Genomic DNA, 23,809 nt, shown 5'->3' on the forward strand with positions numbered 1-23,809 from the left:
GATTACTCTAATGCACGTCTAACTGGATTACCTAAGAAAGACATCAGTTAGCTCAAAATGCAGCAGCAAGAAGCTCAACCAGAAAAAGAAAATAAGAGCACAACTCATCAGGTTTAGCATTATTACATTGGTTTTCCAAGTCCATTAAAATTGACTTTAAAATATTTACTAATGGTATATAAAGATTTAAATAAGCATGCTCCTTCCTGTATTTTACACTGTCTGTCCCACTACACTCCAAGTTGTAACCTTAGATATTCTAATGGTGGTCTGCTTATTATTCCAAGAGTTAAGCATTAAAAAAGTGCTGTTATGCACCAAAATCTGGGATACTTTACTAATAGAAATACATAAGGCTAATACTGTGAAACTTAAAAAAAAAACTCTTAAAATCCCACTTGTTCAATTTGGCTTTTTGTAGATACATTTAAGTTTTACTTCTAATAGATTATAACATACATAGACTTAACCATATTCTTAAATGGATTTGCAATCAATACTAATCTACTTTCTTTTCTGTTTTTTTTCTGAACGTCACCACCACCCAATTAAAATACTCTGAAGTTACCAGTGATGTGAGAATAAAAGCAGATACCCCAACTATCCACGAGACCCACTGCATTGAATCATCTGGAACAGCAGTTCCCAACCTTTTTTTTCTCCTGTACCCCTCGATTAGGCTTTTCATTTATGGGTACCCCTTCTCTTCATTACCCCCACCCATCTCAAAAAAAGTGTTTTTTTTTTTAAATTTTCTTAGGTTAGCTAAATAATCGAATGATTCAAATTAACCTTGTGACATTTATAGGCTTTTACTTTTGATTTTACATTTCACAATTTATTTCAATTTTTTATAATAGCAGCCTAACATAAGATCAAAACAAATAAAAACAGCATTAAAATAATTTTTACCCACATTAACTTATGTTGAAAGTACATAAAAATTATTCATCTTGATATACAAGTCTTTCAATGTGGCTCTTAATAATTTTAATGTGATCCTTGAGCTTGTTTCATGGATCCGAGTTTTGTAAAATCAGGTTCAAATGAAGACAGATATAATCTCAAATCAGGAGCTGTGGTCAATGTTATTGAGATATTTGTTCTTAATATATGCATAAGACGAGAATGCTCTTTCGACAAGCTCTGTGTTTGTGAAAGGTAATAAATATTTTATTGCTTTATCACTGAGTTCTTGGTACTCTTCTTTCATTGCTGCCCAGAAGTCAATGACATTTCTTTTTTGAAATCAGATTTTAAAGAAGAATCAGTCAAAAGTTCAATCAATTGTTCTTTCTCAGAAACAAAACTTTATCGGCTTGTTGAAAAAACAATTCGTTGAATGGATTTAAAATCCATTTATCATCACAATTTCGCTTCAGAAAATACTGCCTGAACAACACCTCAAGTCCTTTTAAGTGAGTTATTGTACTACTTTTTAGTACTTTTGACAATTTCAGCTCGTTTTCAGATAAGAAACTGTGAAGTGTATCAAAAACTTCACACTGGTCTTTTTAGATACATGATCCCCAAAAATCCAATTTCTTGTTTATAGACTCGATTTTGTCATTTGTCCTTTTTTTGGTGTTTTCCGCCATTACCAATATTATTTTCGTGTACCCCCAACTGGTCCACCATGTACACTGGTTGGGAACTGCTGCTCTAGAATGAAACCTAAAAAAACAAACAAAAAAAAAATAAGGAACAACTTAAGTACATCTTAGATAGAATGTCCAGTGGGACCTGGGTGGTCTTTTGGCCTTGGAATCCTTGTAGGTTTTTGTTTTTCCCAACATCTTTTCAATTGAATTTTTTTTCTGTCTTCTCCAGATACTGTAATGACGGTGAAAAGCTGCATCAGCCAGGGATGAATCACCCATAGAATAAGCTGAAAATTCCATCATACAAATGATCAGCTTCAGAGCCAGTGGCAGGTGCTTCTATAAAAATGTCAAGCCTGCAATGTCGCTAAAAGAATTTCATCAACAGCTGCAATAGTTAAGTGGTCCTTTTAAGGATACCGAGCCACCTAAAAGAGCATAAATGAAGTATGAATCATGTGGGTCAGCACAGCAGAGAGCCACATTGGTTTCTGGAGTGGACAAGAAGATCTACAGTTTGACTTAGCAAATCGCTGAGAAGATGTAAAACAGACTTGCTTGACTACGTTGCTGAAGAGTCTCAAGGCTGGGATCTGGAATGCCATTTGCAGCAGCAGTACAGTGGAGAAGACAGCTGAGAGACTGTTACTTCTGCAGCTCCACCTACACTTCTCCATCTACTAAGGTCCATTGACCTGGTTGCATGGGCACGGCCTGTGATTCTGGCTCATGAAGCTGGAAAAAAAGTGTGCCATATTGAGTCGTCACTGACCTCAGGTGAGCCATGTGAAGCAGGGCTGGTGCTATAACTGTGCAGGAAAAGGGCAAGGCAGATAGCCGAGGCGACACAGGACAGCGGTGGATGGAGAGTTTAGAAGCTGAGACACTGACCTGGAATGCTGTCTGCAGCATTAGTTCAGTGAAAAGAAACAGCCCAGAGACTACAACATCTGCAGCTCCTAACAAGGTTTACCTGCTCACTTACAATCAAACGGATTACCACAGAGAAGTGGTGTTTAACACCTCTGCTGTATCACATGTTCCACACTTAACACCTCTGCTGCAACACCTGACAGCAAAGTGATCAAGACCACTCCCAATGTGCCCTGGTCACTGGCTGCATGGCCACATTGGAAAAGAAGATCACTCCACCATTTTGAAGAGTTGTGCGCCGTTTCAAGGAGATGGATGAGATGACAATGTAATGGCGCAGACAAGTTGTGAAAGTCTGTGGACGAGATCATGAGCTGGTATTACATCATGCAAACGAGCAGTTTCAGAGCCAGCAGCAGGCATGCCTTTATAAATGGCAAGCCTGCAATGTCGCTAACCAATTCTATCTTGTGCGGCAACAACATACAATCCTTTTAAGGATAGCAAGCCACCTAAAAGAGCATACAATAAGCATAAATCCATAGGATCAGCACTGCAATCACTCCATAATACTATGGACCCTTGAGGCCAACAGGGGCAACCTTCTTTCTTGAACATACTTCTTTCCTCATGTGAGCCGAGCCATATGAACTGGTTGTTGAATGCCCAAGATGGTTCAATCCTTGATATCAACCAGCCATATTCCTATTTTTCTCACCCCTTCTGCCCTACCAAGCTTCACTGTCTTCATCAAACTGTTGTCTCCCATTCTGCATACATGCCCAAACTGCAGTTCCTTGCTTTAACCATCACAACAACCATCATTCCTCTGTTCATATCTTCATGTTGTTTACCAAATCCTTCCAACATACAGTGATCCCTCGCTAGATCACGCTTCGACTTTCGTGATTTTTCCTCATACACGCTTACGTCACTACGCATGCGCTTTCTGAGAACTTTTATCTAAGCCCCACGATGGCTCCTAAACGTGCTGCTTTTTCTAAGCCTTCTGACAATGAAACTAAGCGCCGGAGGAAGATGCTTACCATCCAGGAGAAGGTGAAACTCTTGGATATGAACAAAGATGGCAATACCCTATAAAAGCCTCCTCACGCATATGAAAAGACAGCGCCAGCAACTGCCTACCAAGATGTTCTTCAGCCGCGCACCCAGACACCCACTGTCAGGGACTGTGCGGTGCTACAATGCTATATATATAAGGATTCTACTATATAGAGTAGATACCCCAGATGATGGTTGGGGATCCCGCTAAGAATGGAGGTGGAGTCCTTACCTGGCTGGGATAATGGAAGGATGGACTATAGGGGGCAATACCTGGTTGAGACACCTTATGATCCCCATCCTGGGTGGGATGCCCGACAAGTACAAGAACTGGCAGGAGAGCAAGGCAGGGAGCAGTTCATCCCCTATTTTAGTAGGTGGCAGTGTCCCTCATTTAGAGTCCCAGTTTGATCACCCACAGGGTTGCATGGAAGTTAAAGAGTCTGGAGGAGCAGCCCGGTAGGGATCCCTGGAGGACGACAGGGGGCTCTGCCAGGGAAGGACCTGTCTGGGTTTCTCATAACCCGGAAGTGCTTCCACCTGGATATGTCACATTACTGGAAGTATGCCCCATTCCTCAATAAAAGGGACGGTGCTGCCTTGTCCAGATGAGTTGGAGGAAGGAAGGCAACACTCAACTGGAGGAGAGACGAGACGAGACAACTTGTTCTTGTGAATATTAGGTAACTGTAATAAAACACATTCTACTGGAACCCGGGATTGAGTTGGTGTGTTCATGTTTTGGAGTTTGGGGCTCACTGGTGCCTCCTAGCATTAAAATACAGGGCGAGTCAAAACTCTGTTAACACTAATGGTACTGCTATGCATATACTTATATACAATTTTTGTGCACAATTTAATGTGCCGCATACGGTACATGTGTTGAACATGATGGCGAACAGGTTTAGACATTCCTGTAAATCTTGCACATATTAAGTATGTTTTGTGAGTAAACGGTTTCTGCCATTCAAATGTTAACTGTCAGGGAAGGGAGATATATATATACACACAAACATACACATAATGCACATTGGTTTATTTTTTGCATGTTACATATTATCTATTTTGTTTTTCTTTTCTTGTAACTATTTCTTTGACGTCTTGTAGTACTAGGGTGTTATACCGTGTTAGCTAATAAAAGGTGTCATTTTGCTTGGCTTTTCTCTACATTCATAATGGCTAACTAAAAAGATAATATGCAAGCTTTCAAGGCAACTCAGGCCCCTTCTTCAGGCAAGATTGCCTGAAGAAGGGGCAACGAAGAAGGGGCCTGAGTTGCCTCGAAAACTTGCATATTGTAATCTTTTTAGTTAGCCAATAAAAGGGGTAATTTTTCTTGGCTTTTGACGTCTTGTAAACGTTTGATCAACATTTTGGGTATGAAAATGTGCTATAGAAATAAATGATGTTGTACAAAGAAGGCCAACTCCGTCCTGTCACACTGCCCCAATCTCTTTTTCCTAAATTTCATTTGTTGTCATCAGACTGCAGTTTAGTTTCCAAAGGGTAATAAGCAAGACACCTAAAAACAAACACTTTGTCTTAGAAATACAAGCATTTAAGTCTGTTACTGCTGAATTCTTACCTTGTGTACTGTTACGGGTAATTTATTCTTCTTTGCGCTAATCTTGTCTAAGTGTATAATTATAACACAAGTTTTCGGTTGCTGCGTCTTTGGCTTATTTTCTTGTACCTTTGTAGCAATGCCTTATGTTTTGTAATTTCCTGCAGCAAACACATTTCCATCTAGGATAATAATCGACCTAACTTAATTGAAATGACTGAAAATCTTATGTTGCTTACATTTTAACTTTTATTAATAATACTACGAACCCTGCGGAATTTCGAGAATTGATTTTTGGTTTTCACCACCCCTTAGTATTCCAAACGGCACATACACTAGTGTGCAACTCTGAAGCGCGGAGAACTTCATCTTGACAGTCTTGTGGTGCTCCTACCTGAGTTGAGAGGTTCCGTTTGACGAGCTGTCCTAGTGTTCCGCACTCCCTTCGCCCTGATAAGCAGCGCGTGCCAGCGCCCAACGTCCGCCTGAACGCTGACAGAAACATTGAAGACGCCCTGCTGCCCTACACGCCAGCGCAGTCCAGACTGCCCAGTGAGGCTGTGACACAGCACGTGCGAAGAGCCTGCAACAAAACACAGGGCGCACCTCGATGACATCACAAGACCACGGCAGTCGCTTTTCTCTGCAAGTCGCCAGTAAGAACAACTGGCGTTCGATTGTGCCGTCGATCAATTGCTGTAGACTGGCTCTCCGAGTAACAAAAAGTATTGTATAAGGAAGTAGCGTGCCAACCTGCGGCAGTCCCGCCGGACTCATAGTGGTCTTAAGCAGCGGCGTTATAGGAGTGACCTGCAGTCAGACAAACCAGAGAAGAACTAAGCTACGGCGGGCGCCTACCCATGGAGGACTACCCGAACAAACCTTCTCCTGACTTCAGTCACAAACCGGTTTCGGCGTCACAGACGGACCGAAGTCGAAGAGGCGGGACGGAGCAGAGCAGACCCGACCTGGCGCAGAAAAGATGGGCTCTGCTGAGGCAGGTACGATGGTGGTGTTTGCCCGCCCCCTGTGAGCATTAGGCACCTCCCACTGCTGCTACAGGTGCGACGAGTGATACCTGAGCCGCGGGAGCCTGCAAATGTAACAGGTGTAGGGCTTCTCGTCGTTCCGAGACAGCGGGAATGGTAATTGCACACAGGCGGCCGGATAGAATGAAATCCGTCAAACCACATCTGGATTGCTGAATTCACCTGTAATAGAAAGACCTGAAGTTTTCTTACAAATGGCAATTGCCTACTGAGGCAGAGTGTACTCATCAACAGATAGCTGCAGTTTCGGTTTAAAGCAGGGGTGAGTAAAGTCTTTGCTGGAGGGCCGCAGTAGCTGTAGGTTTTTGATCCAACCCATTTGCTTAATTAGAAAACGGGCCTTGTCAATAATTTAATTTCATGGCATGTTAGTGCTTTAACTCTGCTGTCAGGTCATTCTCATATCCTCGATATTTTTCCTTTCTAAGGATATCATAAAAATGATTTGAAGTCTAAAATGGAGGAGTAATTCTCAGTCCTTCACTTTTTTCTCTTCACTTTACACCCAAATATTGAATTAAATAATGCACGATAAATACACACACACAAGGAAACAAGCTAAATGGAGAAATGCTGGTTTCTTTTGTGGTTTGCATTCTATTGGAGCAAACACCCGAAAAGACAGCTGCTTAAGACTAAAATAAGCAATACTGTACTGTTTAAAAATCTTAACAAGCAAGACAACTAAATTGTAGCAGAAGTGTTACTTGAGCAATAAGTGCTTCTTATTAAGTAAATGGGTTGGAACAAAAATCTGCGGCCCTCCAAGAGCGACTTTACCCACTACTGGTTTAAAGCAGGGGTTCTCATGTCGGTCCTGTGGGCCCACTGTGGCTGCAGGTTTTTGTTCCAACCAGCTTCTATTTTTAATTGGACTTCTGGGCTAATAAAGTGAACTGTTATTTGCCAGGTGCTGTGTTTTGGGAAAAATGTAGAAATTAGAAAATTAGAAAATTAGAAAACTGAAAAAACAAAAAAAACTGAAAACAGAAATTAGAAAACTGGTTTTAATATACAGTATATTAAAATGTACCAAGCAGTTATATGGGAATAATGTATTTTTTTTCTTTTTAATAATATTTTCATCATGATTTCATTCTATTTTTTGCTGGGTGTTCTATTTATTTAATTAATTCATTATTTCTAATTAGTGGGTCTAACGCTAAAGTAGTTGCAGCCTTTGATTATTCAGTGTTGTTTGCCTGGTGTCTGCTCTGCTGGTTGTCATTATTAGGATACAATGAAGGGTGCAAACTGCACAGAGAAAGGGCAAAATATAATGAAATCAACAGAAGAGGGTTAATAATTTAAGTCTATAGCAAATATAGAAATATTTCTAAATGTCTTATAAATGTAAAAGTCATGCTGCTGTGCTTATCTTAATGTAGAATAAGAGAAGAGAAAAAAATGACCAGCTAATTAAATGAGATCAGTGTTATCAGGTGTTGTCTCTGATTATGAATCTGGTTGGAACAAAAACCTGAAGCCACAGTGTGCCCCCGGGACTGAGTTTGCCCACCACTGGTTTAAAGGATTAAAGATGAGCAGATAAAAGGGGGAAAATTCATTATGAGTCATATACTAGAGAACTGGTATGGCTGCAGGGTTTCATGCTAACTAATAAGATTTAAACGACCCATTTCTGCCTTTTATTCAGCTTTCTAAATTTAATGTCTCGGTTTCGTGCACAGTCTGTAAAGTGAGATACACCCTCAGGTGTGCTTCTTTTGTGTTCAATCACAGTTTTCTTTAAATATATACTGTACACTACCAGTCAAATGTTTGGACACACCTGCAAATGGTCATATTTTTGATTGAAATTGACACTTTTTATTAATATACCTTTAAACAGATTTTAAAGTATAGACATTAATAGTCCTTCTGAGGGCTTTTACTGCTGGAAATGAACAATATTGTGTTTATGGAATTACATTTGAATGCTTAGAAATCATTTCAGTTGTTTTTTTTTTTTTTTTTCTGGTGCCTCCTGACTCATCTGTACGAGAAAAACCTCCCCATATGATAGTGTGTGACCCATGTTTATTTCTAGTTGTACAAGGTTTGGAGCTTTTCGTCCCACCCTAATTTTTGGCCTTCTAGACCAGAGAAACACAAATTTTTAGGCCGTTTTTGGACCATATTTTGTGCGGGAAATGACACCCTTATATTAAAGATTAAACCAATAAGTGTCTTCAGCAAGAATGATCAGAAGGAATTGAAGTAGTTCATGCCACATCAAATCAACACCGGCTCTTCCACCCTCTAATGGGATACAAGAGGTTAAAATTGCTCTTTTTCACAAGACCATCTTCCATAACACATAATCCACTCTGTTGAGACTGACCATTGACCTATTGCTGGCAATTAATGTGGGGAAGTGTGCCTTTCTGACTTTGCCAGGCTGCCTTTGGCACAATTGACTGTGCCGTTTTAATAGATTGGTTGGAGCATGTGGTGGGGATCGATGTCCATTGCCTGGTTTAAAACCTATTTTAAGTAGTTATCTTTTTCTGTTACTATTGGTAAGTTTTCTTCTTCCTCTGCCATTGTGACATGTGGAGACCCTCAAGGGTCCATTTTGGCATCACACTTTTTGCCCTTTATATGCTCCCACTTGGATCAATTGTTCCGTGTCATAACCGTGCACTTCACTGTTAGGCAAATGACACTTTGCTGTATCTTGCTCTATGGCAAAATACCGGTAATAAAGTTTCAGAAACTAAATTGGTTGACTGCCTGAATGATATTAAATGATGAATGACAAATAATTTTCTCCACCTAAATGAACATACTGTAAGGCAGAAGTTTTGCTTTTTGTTTCTCTGACATTCGTTAGGAATATTGCTAATGCTCTTGGTCCACTTTTCCTACATGTGGTTAAAAATTGGGAAGTCCAATGAAGAACACTAAACTCATCATCATGTTTATGAAACCAGTTGGAGATGACTTTTGCTTTGTGATGTGGTGCATTATCGTGCTGGATGTAGCCATTAGAAGATGGGTGAATTATGGCACATGGTCAGCTACAATACTAAACTAGGCCGTAACATTCAGGTTATGATTGATTGGTATTAATGCACCCAAAATATGCCAAGAAAATATTCTCCACACCATTACACTACCACCACCACTGGCCTCCTCAGTTTACACAAGGCAGGTTGGGTGAATGGATTCATGTTGATGATGCCAAATTCCAACCTTATGATCTGTGTGCCTTAGCAGAAATTGCGATTCATCAGACCAGTCTATCTTTTTGTAGTCTTCAACTGTCCCGTAGTGGTGAGCCTGCGCTCACTACAGCCTTAGGTTTTTGTTCTTGGCTGACAGGAGTGGGACCTAACGTGGGGTTCTGCTGTTGTAACCCATCTGCCTCAAATTTCAACTTCTTTTCTGAACTCCACCATTGATTATTTGAGTTACCGTAGCATTTCTGTAAGCTTGAACCAGTCTGGCCATTCTCTTCTTAATTAGCTAATCAGCAAAGCATTTCTATCCATACAACTTTGTCTCGCTGGATATTTTTTGTTTTTCGCACAATTCTGAGTGAAATATACAGACTGGGGCATGAAAATTTCATGAGATCAGCAGTTCTAGAAATACTCAAACCAGCTTGTTTGACACCAAAAATCGCTGTCTGAAATCACTGAGATCACATTTTTTTCCCATTCTGGTGCTGACCTGTGTCTGCATGATTTTTATGTATTGCACTTCTGCCACATGACTGGCTGATCAGATAGTGTGTCAGGTGTACAAGTGTTGCTAATAATTTGCTCAGTAATGGAGAGTCCATGTGTGTGCGCGCGTGTATGTGTGTGTGTGTGTGTGTGTGTGTGTGTGTATATATATATATATATATATATATTTATATATATGATATTCTTTTTACGTTTGAAACGGAAATTACATATGACCACATGATATGGAAATTACCTATGACCACAGAACATATTATAATACAGGAACTAGCCAGGCGCGTTCTGACAGAGAAGTTTTATTTATTCATCCACTTGACTGTCGCTGAAACTGCCACATTGTAACTTTTTCTTAGTTGGCAGTACTTGATAGTAGAAGAGATGAGGAAAACAGCTTTGCGTCTTTCTACTTTTTAACTGTGCCGAGCTGTAAACAATGTGAAGACGAGACCGCCTTCAGCTGCAAGGGGTCATGAGAACAAAGTGGACGCTGGGAGGTGCGGAATGTCGGGCTTCTTCGCAGTTTCAGGCAGTGTCCTCTCTTCTCGCACTGTTTGTGACACTTCAAGTCCCCCGTCGGTTCCTGGGAGAGTGGAAATCTTTGCGAATGAGTGTAATCGGCGCCATCAAAGCAGGACTCTGTTTGTAAATTGCTCTGCACAACTACTTACTGTCCCTTAAGGTAAGTTCGGGTCACTAAAACCCCACAACATTCAAGGTTGCTTTTGTGATTAATTATTTTAATAAGTAAATCACAGGCATGTAGTGCAAGGTTGTCAGGCAAAAATTTGGACGATCACATAGAAAATGTAATTTCTATACCACAGCGGTCGTGTAGCACCTTTCACAAGGGATCTACTACTTACCTGTTGTGTTATAGCGCCTTTAAAATGTAGTTTACCCGAGACCACTCCAGTAGTGCTCAATATATCATTATTTCTTAAATGTTAATGTTTTACTGTTTAATAGCTTATAGACTACATTTTAGTTTTTTCCCTTGCACTCGGTGAGCGAAGCCACTGGGTAATCAACTAGTGTATGTGTGTGTGTGTGTGTATATATATATATATATATATATATATATATATATACACAGTGAGTACGGAAAGTATTCAGACCCCCTTCAATTTTTCACTCTGTTATATTACAGCCATTTGCTAAAATCATTTAAATTAATTTTTTTCCTCATTAATGTACACACAGCATCCCATGTTGACAGACAAAAAAAAGAATTTTTGAAATTGTTGCAGATTTATTAAAAAAGAAAAACTGAAATATCACAGTATTCAGACCCTTTGCTCAGTATTTAGTAGAAGCACCCTTTTGAGCTAATACAGCCATGAGTCTTCTTGGGAAAGATGCAACAAGTTTTTCACACCTGGATTTGGGGATCCTCTGCCATTCCTCCTTGCAGATCCTCTCCAGTTCTGTCAGGTTGGATGGTAAGCGTTGGTGGACAGCCATTTCAATTGGGTTTAAGTCAGGGTTCTGGCTGGACCATTCAAGAACAGTCACAGAGTTGTTGTGAAGCCACTCCTTCGTTATTTTAGCTGTGTGCTTAGGGTCATTGTCTTGTTGGAAGGTAAACCTTCAGCCCAGTCTGAGGTCCTTAGCACTCTGGAGAAGGTTTTTGTCCAGGATATCCCTGTACTTGGCTGCATTCATCTGTCCCTCGATTGCAACCAGTCGTCCTGTCCCTGCAGCTGAAAAACACCCCCACAGCATGATGCTGCCACCGCCATGCTTCACTGTGGGGACTGTATTGGACAAGTGATGAGCAGTGCCTGGTTGTCTCCACACATACCGCTTAGAATTAAGGCCAAAAAGTTCTATCTTGGTCTCATCAGACCAGAGAATCTTATTTCTCACCATCTCAGAGTCCTTCAGGTGTCTTTTAGCAAACTCCATGCGGGCTGTCATGTGTCTTGCACTGAGGAGAGGCTTCCGACACTTGTCCCACTTCCTCATCACTTGTCCAATACAGTCCCCACAGTGAAGCATGGCGGTGGCAGCATCATGCTGTGGGGGTGTTTTTCAGCTGCAGGGACAGGACGACTGGTTGCAATTGAGGGGAAGATGAATGCGGCCAAGTACAGGGATATCCTGGACAAAAACCTTCTCCAGAGTGCTAAGGACCTCAGACTGGGCCGAAGATTTACCTTCCAACAAGACAATGACCCTAAGCACACAGCTAAAATAATGGAGTGGCTTCACAACAACTCTGTGACTGTTCTTGAATGGCCCAGCCAGAGCCCTGACTTAAACCCAATTGAGCATCTCTGGAGAGACCTAAAAATGGCTGTCCACCAACGTTTACCATCCAACCTGACAGAACTGGAGAGGATCTGCAAAGAGGAATGGCAGAGGATCCCCAAATCCAGGTGTGAAAAACTTGTTGCATCTTTCCCAAGAAGACTCATGGCTGTATTAGCTCAAAAGGGTGCTTCTACTAAATACTGAGCAAAGGGTCTGAATACTTAGGACCATGTGATATTTCAGTTTTTCTTTTTTAATAAATCTGCAACAATTTCAAAAATTCTTTTTTTTGTCTCTCAATATGGGGTGCTGTGTGTACATTAATGAGGAAAAAAATTAATGTAAATGATTTTAGCAAATGGCTGCAATACCCACTGTGTGTGTGTGTGTGTGTGTGTGTGTGTATATATATATATATATATATATATATATATATATATATATAATAAAAAGGATGATCCACTGTGGCAACCCCTAATGGAAGCAGCCAAAAGAAGAAGAAAATTTTATATATACAGTATATTACTAGGGGGCTCCGCCCCCTGCTTGCTTCGCTCGCCCACCCCCTGTGTTTGGTTTACCGGATCTACAATTTAAAGAGATTATTTTCATGGAAATTGTTACATATGCATTATTTTCACTTTTACTTTAAAACTTTTGTAAAAACAATACTTGTCCTTTATTTCTGGCCACAGGCGTGGTTAAATCTCTTTCTTGCAGGATGTATAACGCTGCTTGCGTTGTGAAGGGGCTGCGGCTGAACGTATGCTAAGGAGATGCCGTCGGATCAGCTGCTGTCTTTCTGCTGCTGGTGAGCTGCGTGTTTTGTTTGTCGCGCTGTGCGTCGATCATTTAAAAGCCTGCACAGCAGCTGTCCTTTTGCCACTTTGCATCTCTGCCGCTCTCGTTTTTGGGGGGGCTGAATACATGCTAAGGAGAAGCGGTCTGATCATCTGCTGGTGAGCTGCGTGTTCTGCTTGTCGCTTGTTGTTGTTTTAAGAGCTGGGAGCACATGAAGCGTGTCTGCCAAAAGCATTCCAACAACTGCTAGTTTAGATGTCCGTGAACTTGATTTAAATGTTGTCTAACTGCCTTGTCTCGCGTGACGTTAAAGTGTCTCTCGCGGGATGTCAAATTATCTTCTGTGAAGATCACATCTCATCTCCCTAGTCTCCCTCACAAGATTTCTTTTATAATAGAGAGATGTATATAATTTTTCTGCATATTTTTAGTGATTGCCTAATGCACAACCCAGTTTTTTCAGCGCTGGATGATTGAGTTCATTATAGTCACCATTATTTGTGAAACACAGGTATTCCGTAATGAATACGGAATACTGCAAAAATTGTTTCGTGGACCAGTACCATCTTTAGACTGGTTTACCTACTCTGCCCTGCAGTATCAAGCGACTGAAAAACCCACATGTCATCTGCAGCGACAGGCTTCCAAGTGAATACAACAAGCGGAATGGTTTACCGTGACTGCTCAGCATAGCAGTCTGTTTCAACAACTATTTTATCCTCCAAACTACCATTGACAAATTGTAAATAGTCCAGATAATCAGAATCAACAGACATCTTTAGACCGGGAATACCCGTAAGTGGGCAATAGGAAGTGCAGGATTGTCCACAGTAGTATGAAGCTGATGCCAAACACAAACATCACTGAAACATGGCAGGTCAAAATCTACCAAACATGCCATATTTTTACTGAATGAAGCCAGAATGTATATATGTATTTTAGATGTGTAAGAACTCATTCTTTTTCCTTTTAAGTAAATAAATAAATTTGATATATTTATAAAACGTCTTTGTCATTTAGACAATTATTTACAAGTAAGCACACAAATGGGTAACATTGAAGCAGTTGCTCCTTTCAGAGTCATTTTCACTGGTGTATGCTCTGCTCAACATTAATTGTCTGTATTTAGATACAATTAAGAAAGCAATCTAATTTAAGAATTTCAAGATACAGAAAAATACAATACAGTATGTCTTAATGTTCTAGAATATGACAACGGTGCAATAAACACAAAATAAAAGGAAAAAAATGTGTCGGCTAATTAAACAATGAAATCAATTAAAGGTAACAATGACTGACTGATTTAGAAACTGGCTGCAAGAAAAACCTGCAGCCACATTGGGCCCTGAGGACTGAATATTGAGAACCTCAGCCTTAAAGCAGAAGTACAGTATAACAGAGATATGTTATTGTTTTAGGAGTGGAATAAACCAACCTTCAATATTATGTTTATATGGCATAAGCAGTTTAGAATGGTCCCCTGGGATGTTTGTGTTTTATACTCTGTGGGATTAGATCCCCAGGTAACCCATGCCTTTTCTGTTTGTTTAAAGGTTTTAAGGCAACAGCATGTTGACGGTAATGCGACACAGGAGATTTCGATCCGACGGTTTTACTCCTTCAACTTATTCAAGAGAACACCAGCAAGCTTCAAAGAAGAAGAGGGGAGGAGCAATGGTGCATGGTTTGAATGCAGAAGTGCTACATTTCCTCAATACAGTGCCTTTCTCAGGTGAGAGACAAGATAATCGGGATGCTTCATGACATTGCTGGGGTCAGCATCTTTTGCATTGTGTACTTTTTGGCATACTTTTCATTAGAACTAGTTTGAGGCCAGTAGTTTATTTAATAGTATTTAAAGTGGAGCTAAGCTGAGCTTCCCATTGCATTCCATTTACATCTAATGCACACACAATCTTATTTAACTTCTTATTCGATTAATATTCTGCAAAGGTTCATAGTCTTAGAACTGGATTACTGTGTTCTCACTAGCTTCTTACTATGAAGCAATTGATTTTCAGTATTTAAAAAGATGGCTAACTTCTCCTGTCATTTTTTTACCTCAGAAATTTCTACCAGTGTATACTGCACTTTATTGAGCTAACAAAAAAGCATTCTGGTGTATCTCTTGATTCTTCATTTGTTAATGATAAGAATCAACATTCCAGACAGAAGGAGGTACCTCGTATGAAATTGAAATACTGTACATAGTCATATTTTATTACTCATTTTTTAAAATTCCAACAACTGCTTCATGAAGAAAACAAAGTTAGGTACTCCACTGTTTGTAAATATTTTAATTTAGACCTCATTAGTAATCTGTTTCTGAGTAAATGCTGAGGCTCTTAACAAGAGAATGAACTAAAGTAAAAAAAAAAAATGCAAAGATTGAAAAACTCCAGAACACCAGAACTCATGACAATAATGAGTACCTTTCTGTAGTTGATAGGGAAGTAAACCCAGCAAATATGGGTGGTCTAAGCTAGCTAATTCATTACAAACTCTAACACTATGGAGTGACTTCAAATAGAAGATTGATTGGAATTAACTGCTCTTTTGCGGGGCATGTTTCCCCATGGCTCAGATTTTGCTCTTTAGGTCACAAGTTTGCCATAATAGTCAACAATGCTGATTTTTGTCCTGGGCTTTGAAAATGTTGCATAATCTGTAATTGTAAAGAATATACATATGAAGTTTTTCAAAAATATTGGGGCAGTGAAGTCATCAATTTTTCTGCATACTCATGCAATTTACATCTGAGATAAAAACCATTTAAGGCATTTTTGACTTTTTATTTGTTCTTTTATTAATTTTTTTTTCAGAATCTGCATACTCCAGTACATACATACATTGTATTTACTCAAACCTGCCTTAACAGCATCAGGTATAAGTTATCACTGTGTGCATTCGTTTATGCATTTATAATCCATTGTGCAGGATTCATTTCAAGGCTGCTTGTAATCCTGATTTATATGTGTTTAGGTTTAAAGGAAATAAAAGTGTCCATGCAAAGCAAATGGAAATATGGAAAATGTAGATTTTGTTCAACTTTGTTTGGGGCATTGTATTTTGCAAAGGGTACATGCTACCTGAAGAATAGGTTTTCCTATTTCAAGTGTAATATTAGCCTAAAAACACACACACTCCTAAGAACAAGTGGCACAGGACAAAACACTTGAACATTCTAAATAAATACTTCTTTCTTTGGCTTGTAATGCTGGTTTACCTTGGAACAAAGAGTGGTGAATGGGACAACGTCAACCTCAAACAAAGATCTGCTGTAAAACAGCAGGAAGAGTGTGTTTCTTGTCTGAGTCCCTGTTTTTGTTCCTCTACCTGTATCCAGGTGGTTTGACTTGGAGATAAGGTCTGAAGGCTGGATGACTCCTAACAAGACAGCATTCAAATGTTACCTCATGAAGACATAGTACATAGTAGCAACAGCATATAATATCTTCCCTTTTTATTTTCTTATTCAAATAATATATACAGCATATTCCCAATAAACAATACAATTCTATATATGCCATGTCGGGCAGCGCAGTGGGTAGCGCTGCTGCCTCGCAGTTGGGAGACTTGGGGACCTGGGTTCGCCTCCCGGGTCCTCCCTGCGTGGAGTTTGCATGTTCTCCCTGTGTCTGCGTGGGTTTCCTCCGGGCGCTCCGGTTTCCTCCCACAATCCAAAGACATGCAGGTTAGGTAGATTGGCGATTCTAAATTGGCCCTAGTGTGTGCTTGGTGTGTGGGTGTGTTTGTGTGTGTCCTGCGGTGGGTTGGCACCCTGCCCAGGATTGGTTCCCTGCCTTGTGCCCTGTGTTGGCTGGGATTGGCTCCAGCAAACCCCCGTGACCCTGTGTTCGGATTCAGCGGGTTGGATAATGGATGGATGGATGCCATGTCTTGCTAAGGTAGACAGAAGTTCACTATTACATGCTTTAGAAAGACAAGTCAATCTACAATCAACAATCTACAATAAACATATATATAAGGTTAATATATATATAAGGTTCCTACTTTTAATTTGCCACGTGACTTTACAACAGAAAATTATAAACACCATGAAAAGTAACAATTGAAAAATTACAGGTGCCTGTAAAACATACCAAAAGATACGGAAAAATTACCTTTAGAGAATGTATTACAAAAGGGGAAAATGGGAAAAAATGAAAAGTATAAAACGATAAAAAATAAATACAGTAATTGAAAAACACTGAGACGACTAAGTGAACCAATCAGTCCTAGGTTTGTACAAAACCTATATTAAAAAAATAATATACAGTATATATAGATAGATAGATCGATCATGAAGGCCTAGACAACCATATAGCATTAAATGAAATTGGGAGTAGTTTCACAGGATTCCCATATGATGCACAATGTTGGCCTGGTCGACACATTTCAGCGAAGGACTTCTTCTTCAGGGCATGACCTTCCAATACCGAGTGTAAAAAGATTAATAAAATACACTAAACTTGTAAAAAATGATACAATATATGACAAACAACAAAAACCAGAAACCATTGAACTACCTATTGTACAAGGTCAGGTGCTCATAATAATAGATCCGTCTTCTACCAAGTGATCCAAAACAAAAACTGTATAATCAACAATTGAAACAGTTGCCATAGATTTAATTATAACTAAATGTATATATTCATACACACATATACACATATATCTTCATTATATATACTATTGTGTGCGTGTATAAGTAAGTATAAGTATTTGTACAGTTTTCATAATTTTGGCTCTATACACCCCCACAATGAATTTGAAATGAAGAAAAAAATTACATGATTGAAGTGTAGGCTTTCAGCATTAATTTGTAGGGTTTAACAGAAATATAATATGAGCCATTTAGGAATGACAGACATTTTTATACATGGTCCACCCATTTCCAGGGGCTCGCATGTATTTGGACAATTAACTGACAAGTTGTTTCATAGCCAGGTTGCAGCAGTTCCCTCATTTCATTAACTATTAAGCAGGCAGAAGCTCTGGAATTGATTCCAAGTTTGGAATTTGCATTTGGAAGCCTTCACAGTGAACTCTCAATATGAGGTCCAAAGAGCTGTCCATGCAAGTACAAACAGGCCATCATCAGGCTGAGAAAACAAAACAAACCCATCACAGAGAGAGCAGAAAAATGAGGAGTGGTCAAGTCAACCATCTGGTACAGTCTTAAAGAGAAGGAGTGCACTGGTGAGCTCAGCAACACCAGATGGTCTGGATGACCATAGAAGACAACTGTGCTAGATGATTGCAGAATTCTTTCCTTGGTGCAGAAAAACCAATTCATGACATTTAGCAAAACCAAGAACACTCTCTGGGAGGTAGGCTTAACATTGCTAAAGTCTACAATCAAGGGAAGACTTCACAAAAGTAAATACAGAGGGTTTACCACAAGGGGCAAACCATTGGTAATCCTCAAGCATAGGAAGGGCAAATTCGACTTTGCATGAAAATATATTTATAAAACCAGTCCAGTTTTGAAACATTTTTATTTGAACAAAGGAAACTGAGATCAGTATGTACCAGAATGATAGATAGAGAAGAATATACAGAAGAGAAGGATCTGTAACATACCACATCATCTGTGAAATATGGTGGAGGCATTGTTATGGCATAGGCATGCATGATTGCCAATGGAAGTGAGTCACTGGTGTTTATTGATGATATGATAACTTTAGATACAGATTGAAAATAATGGAAATCCTGATTATCTCACATAACCCATACGCAACGCAGAAGTCTGTGACTGTCTAAATGTTAATGAAAGCATGAGGATGTTGAAACTAGGGGCTATATCACAAAAAAACACACCCAATCAAATGAAATCAAGTGGAAATTTTTGTGGTGCCAACCAGGCAGTCCCATTTATTGTTTGGAGACAGAAATGCCAAATAAATAAAAACAAAAAAAATAGATGCTCGAAAGCGTTTGTCCCTACAGTGGGATCGTCAGAATAACAGTTGTAGCTTTTTTGCTTCTAGCAGAGCTCCATCTTGTGGGTTGTTCTGTTCAGTAAATGACACCTCCTAACAGGATGCCTGGCGCGTTATGGCATCTGGACTAGAAGGGGTGGGGTTAAGTGCCTTCCTTGGACGACCTCTCAGCGCTGCAAGGAACGAAAGAGACAAAATCATTAGAGGCAGCGCCCCCTTTTGTCCCGGCAGATTATTACGAGATGTCGGTCTGGAAGACAGCAGACATCAGGGCCGTTTTGAGGTCACAGAATGCAGCTTCCGTTGCTGGAATCAACACGTATGCCACTGTGTTGGGCACCTTCTTCTTAGTCAATCCAGTGAGAGGTGCAGCTCGCTCGGAGAAGTGGGCCACAAACTTACGCTAGTAACCCGTGAATCCCAGGAAAGCTTGTACCTGTATCTTTGTTTGCGGCTGGGGCCAGTCACTAATGGCAGTAACTTTTGATCACTGTGGCTTGATCCGTCCTCAGCCCACCACATAGCTGAGGTACTTAGCCTCGGTCAACCCGAAATAACACTTCTGGGGGTTGATTCACAAGTAGGAATCGCGGGTGGTGTGAAGGATGTTCGTTATGTGCAGTAGGTGTTGCTCTCAAGTGTCGGAATAAGTGATAGTGTCATTGAGGGAGGCGGCACACAAGGCATTGTGAGGCTGGAGAAGTCTATCCTCCAGATACTGGAAGGTCACTGGGGCCCCATGTAGTCTAAAGGGTATAATGCAACATAGGCAGTAGCCACTAGGGGTCATAAAGGCTGTTTTTTTTCTTTGCTACATCTGTCAGGAGGATATGCCCTCAGCATAGGATAGGCATTGAAGCAGGAAACCTGATTAAGCCAAAGGAAGTTGTTGCTTAAGGCTTCGTGAGTAACATGAGCGGGCTGAACCATGGACCGTGTAATGAATGGTCCGTGGCAAAGGGCGAGTCTTTAAATAAAAAATTGGACATGCGCACCAGCAGGCTTTGTGCCCTAGGAATAAAGTTACATAAACTATTATAAAACATTTCAGTAATTATTTACTGCTCTGATGCTGATCTTTCTAATAATAAAATAGGTCATTACGATAACAATCGACAAGAAGAATTCATAATTAATTGCAGAATTATGATATTTGAGGGTTCCGCTAGAGTTCCTCATTGTCTTGCACGATTTGGCTCATAAACTAATCGGCACATCGTCATCTCATAACAGGCTTAAGTTTCAAGTTTGGTATTTTTCCATCCAGCCATTTTAGTTCTAGACCGTCCTCAAGAAACTGTGATACACAGACACACAACCATCATTGAGATATCAATGTTTTTGGTATCGGGGAGACCCTAAAACATTGAGATACGTTGAAAACCAGAGGTCAAAATTTTTGACGAATGTAAAGCTTTTGCTCCTCCCCCACGTAGTCAATCAGGCCTGTAAGGCAAAATAAAAGGAGCTGGCACAGGACAAGAAAGGGAGAGATGAAGACAGGAAAGAAAGAAAAACAGAGGTAGAGGTTAAAGGTGGCAGAAGAGAGAAAAGGGCAGGAACGAGAGAAAACCAGTGTGACTGGGAGGAAGCTTGCACTGAAGACGGGGCTGAGGACTGCTCGTGCTGAGCAGCCTGGGAGCAGAGCAACCAGATACTTCAGAAGAACTTTCCTGTAAGGTCGGGGATTGAGTTTTAAGAGACTGTGTCTGGCCTAGTCAGTTTAACCTCGTTTTAATGGATTATTTATTGACTTGTTTTTAACCTTCACGTGAACTCTGTGTTTTTATTGAATTATTTATTTATTCAAGATTTTTGAAGCACTGCAATATTTATTTGAACATTGTTTTAATTTCTGATTGTTTTAATAAAGCACTAATGACTTTTTACACCTACCCTTTGCTGTAACAGTTTATCCTCATTTGCTTGGCTCATCTCAGTTATTCTATCGATGGTGGCAGGATCAAAAGGTTCCTGAAGGGAATCGGGAGCATGGAACTGACTCGCACCATCACAGGCGGTGACTTGCAACAATCATACCTCTGCCTTCTTGCCCTCCAGCAGATGATAAGATGACTCGCAAATGACAACTCCTGCCTCAGTAACTATGTTGTGGGAGATCGGCGCTGTCCGGCCCTGGTTTGGATCAGTGACAACCTCTACCGCTGTGATCACAGCTCCTATTTCCATCTTCTGCCAGGGTTTAAGGGTGTCCCCAAAGTTTAACTGACCAGCATTCATAAAGAGCGACAGCGTGGGGTCATTAGAATTGTGGTCAAACCATGGCTTCGGGAGGTTGATATGGTAGACGCATTCCCTTGGATGCCAGTTGGTCTGATAGAGTAGGTAATCTATGAAGCCCTTTCACTCTTGGATCTCATAAGGCTGTTGCCAGTGGGCCAAGAGTTTTGAGTGTGATGTAGGGACAAGTACCATAACCCTGTCACCCAGGCAGAATTCTTGAAAGTGGGAGCCCTGATTGTACAGCTGGTCGTCCTCGAGATGTTCCTTCACCATCGGATGGATCCACACGAAGTGGTTGTGTAACTTGGAGATGTACTCAGCAATGCTATGGTGGGCGGCTCTGCCTCTTCCTCCCAAACAAGGTTGAGCAGTCCCCAGGGCTATCGGAAGACGAACAAAATGATATGCTGGAGCCGATCCCAGTCCTTCCTGTCTGTTCACACCACCTTCCTCAGCATCTGTTTGAGCATCTGTTTAAAATGCTCAACCAGGCCGCTTGTCTGGGGATGGTAAATGAATGTTTTGAGGTGGTTGATACAAAGCAATTTTGTGACCTCCTTGAAAGTATGTGTAATGAAAGGTCCCCTGGTTCATAAGGACCTCCTAAGGAATGCTGATACAGTAATCCCTCCTCCATCGCGGGGGTTGCATTCCAGAGCCACCCGCGAAATAAGAAAATCCGCGAAGTAGAAACCGTATGTTTATATGGTTATTTTTATATATTTTAAGTCCTTATAAACTCTCCCACATGGTTTATAAATATTCCCTGTACAGTTATACAGCATAAACCCTTTATATTCTCTTAGTTATTAGGTAAGATTCGTTGAAATTATGTATGTAAACAAAGTTTATATACTACTCACAAACATACGTATCGTATATCCTTGAGGAGTTTTATTTAATACGTAATACAGTTTTAAACATATTGTAATTGAGTAGGTAATATAAAAATATGTGAAAAATCTATAACATGTAAATGCTGTACATAAAACCAAAATGTTATTTTAAAGATACTGTAGAGCGTCTCCGATATCACATTTGTTACAGCCATTATGATAGACAGGCCACCGGCAATAAATACCAACAATGCAAGTAAAAAATTGTATAAAATGTGTGCACAGTTACAGTAAACGTACATACATGTACTAAGTACGTAGAAAAATAGTTTTGGGTACTCACCAACTTGTCAGATAACGATGACATTTACTGCACTGTCACAGCTGTTCTAAAGGAGCCTCTTCAGGCGACTGTGTAGCACCGCCGTCGTCTTCTTCCACTGAAGGCGTATTAGGCAGTGTTTTGCGTGTAAGGAACATCGTGATGGGCAGTTGCTGGCGCTGCTTTTTCATTTGTGTAAAGAGGTTCCTATACACTTCCGTGGCACCGTCAAGAGCATTTTTAAATTGCAAAGAACGAATCATTTGCGGGTCCCATTCTTCAACTGATGTCTGGAGATCTTTTGCCATTCGTAGAATGGTCGCGAGACGCTCGACAGTTAGCACAGCACCCAGGAGCTTAACCGCGTGCTGTGATTGGGTAGCTTCTCAGCCATCCGCCAATAGCGTCCCTTGTTTGAATTCAAATGCGTCCCTTGTTTGAATTCAAATGGGCAAATCAACTGAGGAAGCATACGTACTGTAGACCGCAGACATCTGCAAAGCAGTGAAAAATCTGCGATATATATTCACATATGCTTACATTTAAAATCCGCGATGGAGTGAAGCCGCGAAAGACGAAGCGCGATATAGCGAGGGATCACTGTACACAAGAAGACCCCTACAAGTTTCCCGGCTATTGTCTTGGAGTTAGCCACCCTCAGGGATGTGGCCTCTTTTTGTACCAGGTGGCATAGTCTACCAGGACGATGATGTATTTATGTCCCCTTTCAAACAGTTCAGGCAGTCCAAGGATGTCCATACTAAGATGCTCAAGGTTAAGCACAAGAGGGGAGGGATATTGCCAGGGTATTTGGGTCAGTTGGAATTCTGGGCAAGACCTGCAAAAGCAGCACACCACCTTGTGCACACCAGGCAAATAGAAATGTGCAGTGATGTTCATGGTAACATTAACAATTAGGATGTCTTAAAAAAGAAAAAAAACACACATGTACTTGGCAAAGAGCAATGAACAGGTCAGCAGAGGGAAATAACTAAATTTGGTAAGACAAATAGTGGCTATTCAACTTCATTCTCATTTATTTCAAAATAATCTGTATGAACAGTTCCAGTCTGGTTTTCGTCCCCTCCACAGTACAGAAACGGCACTTATCAAAATTACTAATGACTCATGGCAGCTGATTCTGGTTTAATTACTATTCTTATCCTCCTTGATCTGAGTGCAGCCTTTGACACTATTTGTCACACTACTCTTCTCAATACATTATCTTCGATTGGCATTACCCACACTCCACTTGATTGGTTCAGATCCTACCTCTCAGGCTGCACTCAGTTTATTCAGCTTAAAATTTTCACATCCTAACCCACTGCTGTTACTTTAGGTGGGCTCTGTCCTGGTCCCCTCCTTTTCATTATTTAACTCTTTCCCCTTGGTAATATCTTTTGTAAATATAACATTAGCTTCCACTGTTATGTTGATGACACCCAGCTCTGTCTCACTAGCAAACCTACTGCTTCCTTTTCACCCTCCTCACATATTGATTGCATAGCAGAAATCAAATCCTGGTTTTCTTCAAATTTTCTTAAATGATATAGTAACAAAACTG

General features: G+C 40.4%; 2 protein-coding genes across 2 annotated transcripts in view; one reads left to right on the forward strand and one right to left on the reverse strand.

Moving 5' to 3' along the window:
• Window positions 1–5,720, reverse strand: part of prepl (prolyl endopeptidase like) — a 41,180-nt gene extending 35,460 nt beyond the window's left edge. The window contains exon 1 of the mRNA XM_051919638.1: window positions 5,495–5,720. Coding sequence (XP_051775598.1) covers window positions 5,495–5,605 — 111 coding nt within the window. The 5' untranslated portion in view covers window positions 5,606–5,720. The remainder of the gene's footprint in view (window positions 1–5,494) is intronic.
• Window positions 5,721–5,809: 89 nt separating this feature from the next.
• camkmt (calmodulin-lysine N-methyltransferase) overlaps window positions 5,810–23,809 on the forward strand; it is a 413,773-nt gene continuing 395,773 nt past the window's right edge. The window contains exons 1-2 of the mRNA XM_028821020.2: window positions 5,810–6,101; window positions 14,452–14,630. Of these exons, the coding sequence (XP_028676853.1) occupies window positions 5,961–6,101; window positions 14,452–14,630 (320 nt within the window). The 5' untranslated portion in view covers window positions 5,810–5,960. The remainder of the gene's footprint in view (window positions 6,102–14,451; window positions 14,631–23,809) is intronic.

The sequence above is a fragment of the Erpetoichthys calabaricus genome, chromosome 15, assembly GCF_900747795.2.
Source record: "Erpetoichthys calabaricus chromosome 15, fErpCal1.3, whole genome shotgun sequence".
Classification (NCBI taxonomy): Eukaryota; Metazoa; Chordata; class Cladistia; order Polypteriformes; family Polypteridae; genus Erpetoichthys; species Erpetoichthys calabaricus.